The 12,671-nt window shown below is 36.6% G+C and overlaps 1 protein-coding gene across 27 annotated transcripts in view; it reads left to right on the forward strand.

Annotated features, from left to right (window-relative positions):
* The window catches only part of EIF4G3 (eukaryotic translation initiation factor 4 gamma 3), a 330,571-nt gene that overhangs the window by 171,856 nt on the left and 146,044 nt on the right, over positions 1 to 12,671 (forward strand). For 9 of the 27 annotated variants that reach the window (XM_072827973.1, XM_072827976.1, XM_072827958.1 and 6 more), the window contains 3 exons: positions 6,823 to 6,918; positions 8,303 to 8,416; positions 11,860 to 11,892. In XM_072827973.1, the coding sequence (XP_072684074.1) occupies positions 6,889 to 6,918; positions 8,303 to 8,416; positions 11,860 to 11,892 (177 nt within the window). In that variant the 5' untranslated portion in view covers positions 6,823 to 6,888. Of the gene's footprint in view, positions 1 to 6,452; positions 6,553 to 6,822; positions 6,919 to 8,290; positions 8,417 to 11,859; positions 11,893 to 12,671 lie in introns of all 27 variants that reach the window. The other 18 variants (XM_072827977.1, XM_072827980.1, XM_072827970.1 and 15 more) reach the window with 6 other exon arrangements.

Consider the following 12,671-nt stretch of genomic DNA (forward strand, 5'->3'; position numbering starts at 1 on the left):
AAAAGGTGATCAGGATATGAAAACACTAATTCAAAAGGATATTTGCAGCATTATTTACAATAGCCAAATTATGGAAGAAGCAGCCCAATGTCCATTGATAAATGAATGGGTAATGAAGATACGGTAGAATGGAATAGTATTCAGCCATAAGAAGAATGAATTTTTTTTTTTAAAGAATGGAATCTTGCCATTTGTAACAACATGAATGGATCTAGAAGGTGTTTTTTTGTTTTTTGTTTGATCTAGAAGGTTTAATGCTAAGTGGAATAAGACATACCATGTGATTTCACTCGTGTAATTTAGGAAACAAAACACAACAAAGGAAAAAGAACAGATTCTTAAGTATAGAGAACAAACATATGGTTACCAGAGGGGAGGTGGGTGGAGGGTGAGTGAAATAGAGGAAGGGGATGAAGAGTACACTTAGCATTTTTTTCTTTTCTTTCCTTTTCTTTTTTTTTTTAAAGATTTTATTTGAAAGAATGTACCCAAGTGTGCGTGTGAGTGGGAGGGAGGAACAGAGGGAGAGGGACTAGCATACTCCCTGCTAAGCAAGAAGACTGAGATGGGCTCAATCCCAGGACCCCAAGATCATGACCTGAGCCAAAGGCAGACACTTAACTGAGTGAGACACCCAGATGCCCCATATACTTACCTTGATGAGCAGTGAGTAATATATAGAATTATTTGATAACTGTATTTTATACTTGAAACTAGTGTAACACTGTGTGTTAACTATACTGGAATAAAAAAAATTTTTTTAAGGTTTTATTTATTCATGAGAGACACACAGAGAGAGAGGCAGAGACACAGGCAGAGGGAGAAAGAAGGTTTCATGCAGGGAACCTAATGTGGGACTCGATCCAGGGTCTCAAGGATCACACCCTGGGCTGAAGGCGGCGCTAAACCACTGAGCCACCCAGGCTGCCCTAAAAATTGTTTTTAAATGAAATTTGGTAGGTATTATCTAACAGCCCTTCGTAAAGTTGTGGCAACTTAATTTTTTTCTTTTTTCTTCATAATTATTTGAGAGAGAGCAAGCATGGGAATGGCAGAGGGAGAAGGAGAGAGAGAATCTTAAGCCAACTTCATGCTGAGCATGGAGCCCCACATGGGGTTTGTTCCCATGACTCTGAGATCACAACCTGAGCCAAAACCAAGAGTTGATCTCCCAACCAACCATGCCACACCTAGGTGCCCTGCAACATAACTTTTCATTCAGATTTGCATGTGTATGCACACAGGTTCACAATATTGAATTTAGTAAATTTTATATATATGTATTTTTTAACACTTTGAACTTTTTTTTAAATTTATTTTTTATTGGTGTTCAATTTACCCAACATACAGAATAACCCCCAGTGCCCGTCACCCATTCACCCCTACCCCCCGCCCTCCTCCCCTTCTACCACCCCTAGTTCGTTTCCCAGAGTTAGCAGTCTTTACGTTCTGTCTCCCTTTCTGATATTTCCCACACATTTCTTCTCCCTTCCCTTATATTGCCTTTCACTATTATTTACATTCCCCAAATGAATGAGAACATATAATGTTTGTCCTTCTCCGATTGACTTATTTCACTCAGCATAATACCCTCCAGTTCCATCCACATTGAAGCAAATGGCGGGTATTTGTCATTTCTAATAGCTGAGTAATATTCCATTGTATACATAAACCACATCTTCTTTATCCATTCATCTTTCGATGGACACCGAGTCTCCTTCCACAGCTTGGCTATTGTGGCCATTGCTGCTATAAACATTGGGGTGCAGATGTCCCTGCGTTTCATTGCATCTGTATCTTTGGGGTAAATCCCCAACAGTGCAATTGCTGGGTCGTAGGGCAGGTCTATTTTTAACTCATTGAGGAACCTCCACACAGTTTTCCAGAGTGGCTATACCAGTTCACATTCCCACCAACAGTGTAAGAGGGTTCCCTTTTCTCTGCATCCTCTCCAACATTTGTGGTTTCCTACCTTGTTAATTTTCCCCATTCTCAGTGCTGTGAGGTGGTATCTCATTGTGGTTTTGATTTGTATTTCCCTGATGGCAAGTGATGCAGAGCATTTTCTCATGTGCTTGTTGGCCATGTCTATGTCTTCCTCTGTGAGATTTCTTTTCATGTCTTTTGCCCATTTCATGATTGGATTGTTTCTTTGGTGTTGAGTTTAATAAGTTCTTTATAGATCTTGGAAACTAGCCCTTTATCTGATATGTCATTTGCAAATATCTTCTCCCATTCTGTAGGTTGTCTTTGAGTTTTGTTGACTGTATCCTTTGCTGTGCAAAAGCTTCTTATCTTGATGAAGTCCCAATAGTTCATTTTTGCTTTTGTTTCTTTTGCCTTTGTGGATGTATCTTGCAAGAAGTTACTGTGGCTGAGTTCAAAAAGGGTGTTGCCTGAACTTTTTTTTTTTTTTTTAAGATTTTATTTATTTATTCATGAGAGACATACAGAGAGACAGAGAGAGAGGCAAAGACACAGGCAGAGGGGGAAGCAGCTCCATGCGGGGAGCCCAATGCAGGACTCGATCCCGGGACTCCAGGATCATGCCCTGGGCCAAAGGCAGGCGCTAAACCACTGAGCCACCCAGAGATCCCCCACAATATTGAATTTAGTAATTATGGCAATATTTGTTTCAGGTGAAGAATGAATCTTAAACAGAAGAAATAAAATAACCTTTCATTTCTGAGTTAAAAGTGAAATGCTTTAGAATAGTGCCTAAAAACATGGTAAGAGATGTAAATGTTTTGTTATAATTTTTTAAAAAGGATTTGTTTATCTGTTTTAAAGAGAGAGTGAGCAAGGAGAGAGAGAAATGGAGAGATTCTCCAGCAGATTCCTGCTGAGCACAGAGCCCAACACAGGGCTTAATCCCAGGGCCCTGAGATCATGACCTGAGCCGAAATCAAGAGTCAGATGCTTAATCAACTGAACCATTCAGGCACCCCCCTGTTAAAATTACTTTTGTTGGCCTGAGTCCATTGTATTATATTGTAAAAATTGGAAATCCTTATTGTTTTTCTTCATATATTCATAGTTTTTTTTATATTCATAGTTTTTAAAAGCCATCATATCTGGACCTAAGATGCTGTGTTAGTGGATTCTGTCTTATAATGGAACTTACCCTCAAATTTTTATCTTTAATTACCCAAATCACTATTTCTTTCTTCTTTTTTTTTTTTAGATTTTATTTATTTATTCATGAGAGACACACAGAGGCAGAGACATAGGCAGAGAGAGAGGCAGGTTCCCTGTGGGGAGCCCAATGTGGGATTTGATCCCAGGACCCCCGGATCACTACCTGAACCACTCAGGTGCCCCCCAATCACTGTTTCTTAAATAGTTATTTTGGACTTAAAGGTTATGTCTGCATCAAAGAAACTGTTTTCGTTGGCTTATCTTTATTGGCATTCTAACAGTTTGTCAATTAACACCATTTGCTTGTTTTTGTTGTTACTCTTGTGTTCTAATTTCTCCAAGTAGATTAAAAGGGCTCAGTAACTTCCCTTCCAAAGGAAGTTTCACTGAAACATAAAAAATGAGAATGCAAGTCTGTAACGCTTATAAAGTTGGCAGTTTAAATAATAATTCATGTATATACATATACTTTGATAAGTAAGTCTTTGTAATATCTTTGAGAAAGTGCAAACAAAACCTCTGATGACTTGGGCAGCCCGGGTGGCTCAGCGGTTTAGCGCCGCCTTCAGCCCAGGGCGTGATCCTGGGGACCTTGGATCGAGTCCATCGTTGGGCTCCCTGCATGGGGCCTGTTTCTCCCTCTGCCTGTGTCTCTGCCTCTCTCTCTCTCTGTGTATGTCTCTCATGAGTAAATAAATAAAATCTTAAAAAAAAAAGCCTCTGATGGCTACTGAAATGATACTTTCTTGATTTGTACCTAGTTCTCTATTTATTTGATATTATGAAACATGTCTGTAGAATATTACAGTTCAAATACTTGTAGTATTTTTCATCAAGTATGGTAGTATATTAAGCAAGTTATTCCAGAATGACTTAATAAACTTCATAAATCATGTCATTGCATGTGGAGAGGAGAGAAAAAAACCTAGATGCATCTTTCACAATTGGACTCTTTGTAGCATCGACAAGTACAAGTTATATCATCATCAATATGTTTTAAATAAGGTCAAATATGGCCATTGTGTATATATTTACTATCAACTCTGAAAACAAAAATGATCTACTTTTCCTTTCTGTAGTGCTCTAGCTGTGGGAGGACAAAATTGTCACCTAACTTCTTGAAGGATAGAAAGAACATTTCTGTATGATTTTAGAAGTTATACATCTGAATGTTGTATTTAGTATCTTGATATTCAGAAGCTTACGCTTCAGCCAACATCACTAAATGTTGAGAATAAAGTGTCAAGATTTCCTAAAACCAATGAGCCTTACCATGGAGAATAGACTTTCTTAACATTTGATCTCTTTGTTTAATTTGATAAAGATTGAAATTAGTGCTGTATTTTACACCTATATCAAAATATCATAATCGAATTTGATGAAATACTTTACAGCCAGAGTTGGTAAGAAATCCATTTTCCTCTCTGAAGTTGAAACAGTTAACTTGAATTAGAAAGTTAACTTTAAGTTGAAATAGTCAACCTCCATCCAGCCTTCCAGAGTTTGAGTTTGTGAATACATACTTGTGAAAACTTCATGTTTCAAATAGTACTTTTAAAAATTATCTTTGGTGAGAAATCTGTGAATACTTTTGGGTTGTATTTGAAGCAGTTATCACCTATTTAATAGATGTGAGATACTTGCTGTCCGAATTTTCAGTTTGTGGCCAGATTTATTACACCTACAGTGAAAAGGAATATTAACCTGATATGGAGCCTTATTGTTGGTTATAGAGATGAGTATAAGGTTATCATGTTGAAAGATTGGAAATTATCCTCTGTGTCCAGTATGAAGTTGTTTTGTTTTTTTTTTCCCATTAATTTTGTTTTGTTTTCATCGTTTAAAAGTTTTGATGGGGGATCCCTGGGTGGTTCAGTGGTTTAGCGCCTGCCTTTGGCCCGGGGCGCAGTCCTGGAGTCCCAGGATCGAGTCTCGCATCGGGCTCCTGGAATGGAGCCTGCTTCTCCCTCTGCCTGTGTCTTTGCCTCTCTCTCTCTCTCTCTCTCTCTCTCTCTCTCTATCATGAATTTTAAAAAAAAGTTTTGATGAACTTTTTAAACATTCGCTCTAAAGATTTATTTTTTTAATGTACTCTCTGCCCCTGATTTGGTGCTTGAACTCATGTCTCTAATATCAAAAGTCACATGTTCCATCAACTGAGCCAGCCAGTCACCCGTCAGACATTTGCTTTAAATTGTTAATCCCAGCTGAACTATCACTAAATGGTCAACAGATGACAAAAAGTTGTAGAATTTTCTTTTAAGTCAAAATTGGAGTATTTTCTAGAAATACCTTTTACTTAGTTACCTTGGGTAAGATACTTGAATTTTCTTTTTCTTTTTTTTTTTTTTTAAGATTCATTTATTTATTTGAGAGGGAGAGAGAGAGAGAAAAGCTAATGAGTGGCTGAAGGGGGTACAGGGAGAGAATCCTAAGCAGACTCAATTTCTTGACCCATGAGATCACAACCTGAGCCAAAATCAAGAGTTGGACACTCTACTATAACTAAGCCACCCAGGTGCCCAACACTCAAATTTTCTGACCTTTGATTTCATTTGTAAAATTAGCACTGTGGTAATTAAAAGGGGATCGTATGGTAATTAATTTTTACATCATTTAATCTTAGCACCTTCCTTATGAGGTAGATTAGTTTTGTTTTTTTTTATATATACATGGGCAAGATAAATTACTTACCCAGGTAAGTGGCAGTTGTTAGGATTTGAAGCCAGATCCTCTGATTCTGTGTCTATGGCTATTGCCAGTATTTCATTTTAAACATGTTACAAGTTTTTTGCTTTTTTATTTTTATTTTTTCTGGAGCAGTAGCATATAGACTATTAGTCTCTAGTATTTAACATGGCTTCATAATGAAAAGCTTATACTTTTGGGAGATTTGGGTGGCTCAGTGATTGTTTGCCTTCAGCGCACAGCATGATCCTGGGGTCCGCGGATCGAGTCCCGAATCGAGCTCCCTAGAGGGAGCCTACTTCTCCCTCTCCCTATGTCTCTGCCTATGTCTCTGCCTGTCTGTGTGTGTCTCATGAATGAATAAATAAAATCTAAAAAAAAAAAAAAAGCTTATTCTTTTATTTTCAGAAAACCTATGGTAAGTTAGTACATAATGCTACTTATCCCATGGTTTTATCTAAAGTTCTTATTGACTGTAGATTTTTATGTAAAAAAAGGTCATCATGAAAAAGAATTAAAATGTAAACAGAGGAAGAGAACAGCAATAGTATAGTGGTTAACCTAGTGAACTGCTAATCTGGCTCTGGGATATCTTCATCTTCCTCAATGGTTTTCTTTGCTTGTAGGTACTTTGGAAAGCTCACCACAGCAGTCACAAGTTCTCTCAGCCATGTTTGATTTTGTTTGTGGCATGTTCTGTCCGTTTCAGAAATAGATGAATTGACAGTGAGTGTTCTCTGTACTTCAGTTATCAAATCATTGTACTTAGGTTATTGGCTTGCAGATGTCTCCTTATCAGGAGGTTTAAGGTAACCTTTAAAAAATGTTGTTGTGATTCTGAATTACTGCATATAGTAGTAAAGATAAATTTTTAAAAGTAGAGCTGTGAACCACACTAGTAAATATTTCTATAAATTTCTTTTTAATACTTCGAGTTACCATGCCATATACATTCAGTATATGATAATGTTCTTGCCATTTTTTTCCTTTTGACAGACCCCATATCCCTCTGGACAGAATGCAGGTCCAACCACGTTGGTATACCCTCAAGCCCCTCAGACAATGAATTCACAACCTCAGACCCGTTCTCCGGTAAGTAAGCAGAAGCTTGTTCTAGACAATGGTTTCCATTCAAGTTTGTTTTTAGTAGCTTAGGTTCCTTTGGCTAAAATTTTTACTTGTTTTTGAAAAAATTTTCCCAAGGATTGATTGATTGATTATTTATTTATTTATGATAATTGGTTAGCATTGCATTTTCAGATTTTTAATATAGTAATACTTAAAATTTATTGAAAAAAAGAAGAAATGGAGCTTTTTATCTTCTTTTACTTTTCTGTGGCATGATTTTTTAAAAAAATGGTTGCATTCAAGTTCATTTCAGCTCTTAATTTGTTGTACTGTTCAAAATTCAGGAGGAGAGTAAAGCACAGTGATTTTAAAAGTAAATTTTATTATTTGGATTCTCAAATTTCAGTGGTTTGGGAAGTAAGATTTCTGAATCGGTGTCACTAGATCAGTTCTAACCATTTGATAGTTTGGACATATGCATGAAATACACCAATGGTGTATTCATTTTTTCAGATAGTAAATAAATTGTCATACAAATTAAAATGTTATCATCCTCTTTGCTCATCCTTTACATGGATTGCAATAAATATTGCAAAACTGAGAATTTACTCAAGGTTCATCCTTCTGTTTTACGAAAGTATTTAGTGGCTTCAGCTGTCCATTCCTTAGAACGTCGTTTCCTTCCCTGCATGACTAGTTTTTGCCAGAAAGTGCTTCTGTAACATCTCACATTGTATCTCACATTCCTACTGGTGTCTCAGCTTTGTGTTTTCCTCAGAATACAGGTATCTTCTTTTGGTTCCCCACCCGTGCTTTTTTGCCTGTAGTATAGGGGTATTTTCATTGCATTAGCTCCTCTTCATTTGGTTTTATGCATGAACTAAGAAATGTTGAAATGTATTAAAGATTGCTCAAAGAACTAGAGATCATGGACTGCACCAAATTGTAATCTCTTTCTTACCCTCTTCCTGTCTTCCTTTTCCCTATTGCCCTCTTCTCCAATACCTACTCTTAGATCTTTGTTCTCCCCAGGGGGTAGAAGAACCTTTCTAAAGAGGTGGGACTTTGGTCCTAGTTGCTTGTTTGCTTGTCTTTTTTTTTTTTTTTTTTTTTGCTGAAATGATCAACAAGAAATATCTGATGCAAGTTGTATTCTGAGAGTGGTTTGGGGATGTGGATACTTGACTACTTGGAGTGGGCCTGAGATCTCACCAGATTAATTTAGATAGGCCCTGCTTCTAGTCATTAAACATGGGACATTATGGTAAGCTCTTATTGCAAAGAATTCTATGGCCCTCTTCATCCCCTTCTCCCTTTTATAATTATTGAAAGAAAAGAAATTTACATGGTTAGAACTGGCGCAAAACCTGACTGAAGAGCTGCATCTCTAAACCAGTTTTTTTGACAGCCCAGCAGAACAGTGCCAATACATTGCACAGACAACTGGAAGAGGAGGAAGGTTTTGGAACAGACTCCCGTTTACAGGTCCTTGGCTGGAAGAGGCTGGATAAAATACTGCATTGTAAGCAATATAACAAACTGTACTTCTTGCAGGCAGTGGTGCCTCTGGCACTCATTATTTTTGACCACATCCATTTATTGGCTGATGAACAGAAATGCTTTGATTGCTTCTTCTCTGAAAGTCTAAGCTAGCATGGCAGTTTCTGCCAGGCATAGTGGGAAAAGAATAACAAATTGGGTGGGTCCTCTTGATTGGGAATTAGACAGGAGTAATTTGGGACTTAGATTTTTCTTTATTTTAAACTTGAAGAGGGATATCCCTTTCAGAAAATTTGATTTTAAAAGATAAATTTTAAGGCTCTTTTTCCCTCTTTCCATTTTATAATTGAATATCAAAGAGGAAATTGTCTGTAGTTGTCAGCCATTTTTCTGTGGTCATAAACTCTTCAGATACTATCCTCTATGCAATTTTTGCCATCTGCTCTGCTAGTGACCATTACCACCCCCATTACTAAAAACCACACACATAACATTCCATTACATATCCCAAAACAAGTGCAAGACTAGCAAACCCTGGACTACTCTTGCTTGTTGTTTTGGGTCAAGTTTTCTTTATTTCATTTGTGTTGGTGCTGGGAGGGTGAAGTTGGGATATGAAATTTGACAGGATTGCATTTTCTTTTACATCCCAAGTTGCCATAGTCTAGTCTCATCCATCCCACAGCTATCCCAACTGGTGAGGAGAGGTAAGCTGTTGCACTAAGGAAGGGACCCTTCCCATGGCTTGTAGAGCAGCTAAAGCTTACTCCATTCTATTTCTGCATTAATGGGCCATTGGCAATTGCACAGTTTAGGCTATTCTGTTCTTCCCTGGACAGCTGCCTTTGCAATCCAAGTGGCTTCAAGTGTTCCCCCTCCCTCTTTCAGGTTATCTTTGTGTCCATATTTCTACTTGATGTATAGTATCTTAGTTAAAGTCACATTATTGAAAATCTTGTTTAAAAGCAAAAAGGTACTGATTAGCTAGCTACCTCTCTATTCCATTTTCTGGTTGTACTGGAACTCTTTAAACAATAGTTTATTTTTAAATAGCCTCCAAAATAGCTATTAAATGCCTAATTGGAAGAGGGAGAACAGTTTGGATTTTGCAGTAACCTGTATCTACTGGTTATATTTTGTGGTGCCGAGTACCAAAGATACATCAGTGTTATGTTGGCCATGCCCTGTTGCCAACTGCACAGAAGAGTGAGTGGGTTGGTGGGTGGGTGGCATTAACATTCGATTCAAGTTCACAGAAGGCTGCTTTCCTTAATACCTACAGTCCTCACCATCTTAAAGACCCCTTAAAAAAAAAAAAGAAATGAAAAGTTTCTATTTTTAATATGAGCCAGCAGCGACTACAGTTTGTTCTGTTGCTTACAGTTACCCTAGGATTAAGATTGTTGTCATTCCAAGTGGAAAGCTCAATAGCCAATGGTGACTAGTGCAAAATAGACTAGGGTACTTTCCCACTAACTTGTGTTGTTGTTGTTGTTGTTTAATATATGTGTAACTTTATAAGGTACTCCTCTTGCTCATAGAAAGTTCTCTTTTGACTGGAACCTTCCAAGTATATGAAGTTGCAACTTTTATTTTAGAGCCTTAGAAATGGCACCTTTCTGTGGAACAGTGATAAGACAGGTACTGCTATATTCAGGTTAATTTTTTAACATGGCCCTTCTCTCCCATTTTCTTCAAAAGTGTCATGAAGAGACATCTCACTTCCACCCCCTACTTTCATACCACATGGGTGATATTGCCTATTCTTGAAACTTGATGTCCATGGTAGAGGTATGATCTGTTTTCTTTTCATAATTGGAAAACTGAAAATATAAGACCTCAGTTTCTATGAAGAGAAAATATTTTGCAAGAAGTATAGCTGTCCTTATCATCATTCTGAAAATCTCTTTTACAATAGTTAGCAAATAAAATGGCTGACCTAACACACTGTAATCACATTCAGTTATGCTGAATAACTTTGAATTGTTTTTAAGACACATTTCATTACTTGAAAAATAGGTAATACTTTAGCTTCTAAGATGAATTCTTAATAAAGCAGGCTTCAGCAGAAAACTCCTATGTTATGGTATGTGCTCCACTGCAGTTTGTTGAAAATTATTTATATGAAATAATGGCAGTTGGGGAAATAATTCCACATCTCTTGCATGTAACTCAGAAATTCTGAGTGTGAGGGATTGCTTCTTAGTTAATCTTCAGTCTGATTCACCTGTAGTGTGAGTTGACAGAAGGCTCTCTAGCAAATCAAACAACTGAAGACATATTTTAGTTTCTTAAACGTGTTATGTTAATGCCCTGTGTGGTTTGTGTTTACTACTGCTTTGTAAATATTTTCTTTTCACTATTAAAAGAGGGTGGTTAACATTTTGATAGTTAATTAGTAGCCAGTACATGACGCTATGTCTCAAATAGTTTTTCTCTGTCCTTTTTAGTGAAATCACATTGGAAGTGATGAAGAATTAGGTGATCTTAGAGGTTTAGTATTTAAAAAATTTTGTTGGTAGAAAGATTTTTCTTTCATTGTAAGTTAGGGAGAGGGAGAGTTGGAGTATGTATTACCTGCTTTCAAGCACTGTATTGGGCTAAGGATTTATATATTTTCTGTTGTTTTTATTATCCTTATCAGATAGCAGTAGGTACATATGGACAGTGTTGTGCTGTTGTGTATAGAAATTTGAGTTCTTTCACTCTTTTTTCTTCTTAAGCTTGTAATAGTACCACTTTGATTAATCATGTTAGAGAGTGATGTTCATTACCAGCTATTTGCTTTAGTATGCTAATATTCTACTTTACTAGTTAATTGTATTTAAATATATAGTTATATATATATTTAAATACATGTTTATATATTATAAATATGCCTGTATATTTATAGATATATAAATGAAATTTTATTCTTTAAGAAATAAAGGAAGATACTGAAATTTCCATTTCATGTGTGAGATACCCCATTAAACTTAAGTAAATTTGAAATCAGTCCTGTTAACATTTTTTATTTCCTGTGGGACATTTTAATTACTTCCTATTTCTTGTAATATAAAAACTTTTCTCATTTTCTCCAGCTATATCAATTTGCATAAGCACCCTTGACCTTTTCCTGTTTGTCTTAATGTAACCACTTAGTATTTCAAAACTCCTTCTGCTTTATTTTTTTATTTTTATTTTTTTTTAATATTCCTATCAGAGAGGTACCCTTATGTGCCTAACAGCTTAGCTGTTTCTCTCCCAGCTGATAAATGGCAAACTATACCTGGTAGTGGTGTTAACCTGTTGAATCTTAGTACCTGTCTGTCACTGTCCTGCAGCAAAGCTTTGACTGTTTGTGTTTTTTTTTTTTTTCTTGTGGGTTTTTTTCTTTTGGCATATTGTGTGACATTTGGTTTTTGTTGTGGTGTTTCTGACTCTTTGTGCCTTTCCTTTTGTATTTGTTTTCCCTCCTTTTCTCAGTTTGCAGCGGGGCCTCGACCTGCCCATCACCAGGTACTGTACTCTTGCCCCTTCACTATCACCCTTAACAATAGGTGGGGGCTTTAGTAGCTTCTGACCCTTAGAATGCTGCCATTCCAGGGAACTGCCCAAACTGTGCTCTGCAAGAGTAGCCATAGTCTCCTGTGATTCTGTTCTTTTGTCCTTCACTAATTTCACAGCGTTTTGTTATTAACAAACCCTATCCCTTCTGTTCATGGCACAATTTAAAAATAATAGAGTGGTTTTTACCCCAAAAAATAATTGCTCTGAATTTAGAGAACCCTGAAAAATTTTAGATATAGTAAGCTCTCACAGATTTTGTGGATATCTCTATTGTTTTAATTTAACTGGAATAGGCAACATTCTAAGGGTTTTCTGTTAACATTCTGATGTAACTTGCATTGATGTGTATAAAACAGCGTTAGTATTTCTAAAACCACTTAATCTCATTTACTAACTTAGATCTAGTATCAAATTAACAGTAATACATACTCATTTGCTGCATAGAATTATTCTCAGGATACATAGAAAATAAATACCTTATTTAATTTTAATATTTGTAGCCTGTTCTTTTTAAATGAAGTAACTGATTAAGTTAAAATTTGAAAGTGTATATGCTGACACTAATTTATTTAGCAGGAATATAGTAGAAGAGGTGGTTTGGGAGAAAGAAAAGCCCTGCAGGGTTTTTCCCTTCAAATAGCTTTTTAGAGAGTGTCCTAAGACATTTTCTCCTGCCACAGTAGAAAGGGCCTAGGCCTTACAGATCTGGTTCATATTACCAGCTTTAC

Source organism: Canis lupus, chromosome 5, assembly GCF_048164855.1.
Source record: "Canis lupus baileyi chromosome 5, mCanLup2.hap1, whole genome shotgun sequence".
In the NCBI taxonomy this organism is placed as follows: domain Eukaryota; kingdom Metazoa; phylum Chordata; class Mammalia; order Carnivora; family Canidae; genus Canis; species Canis lupus.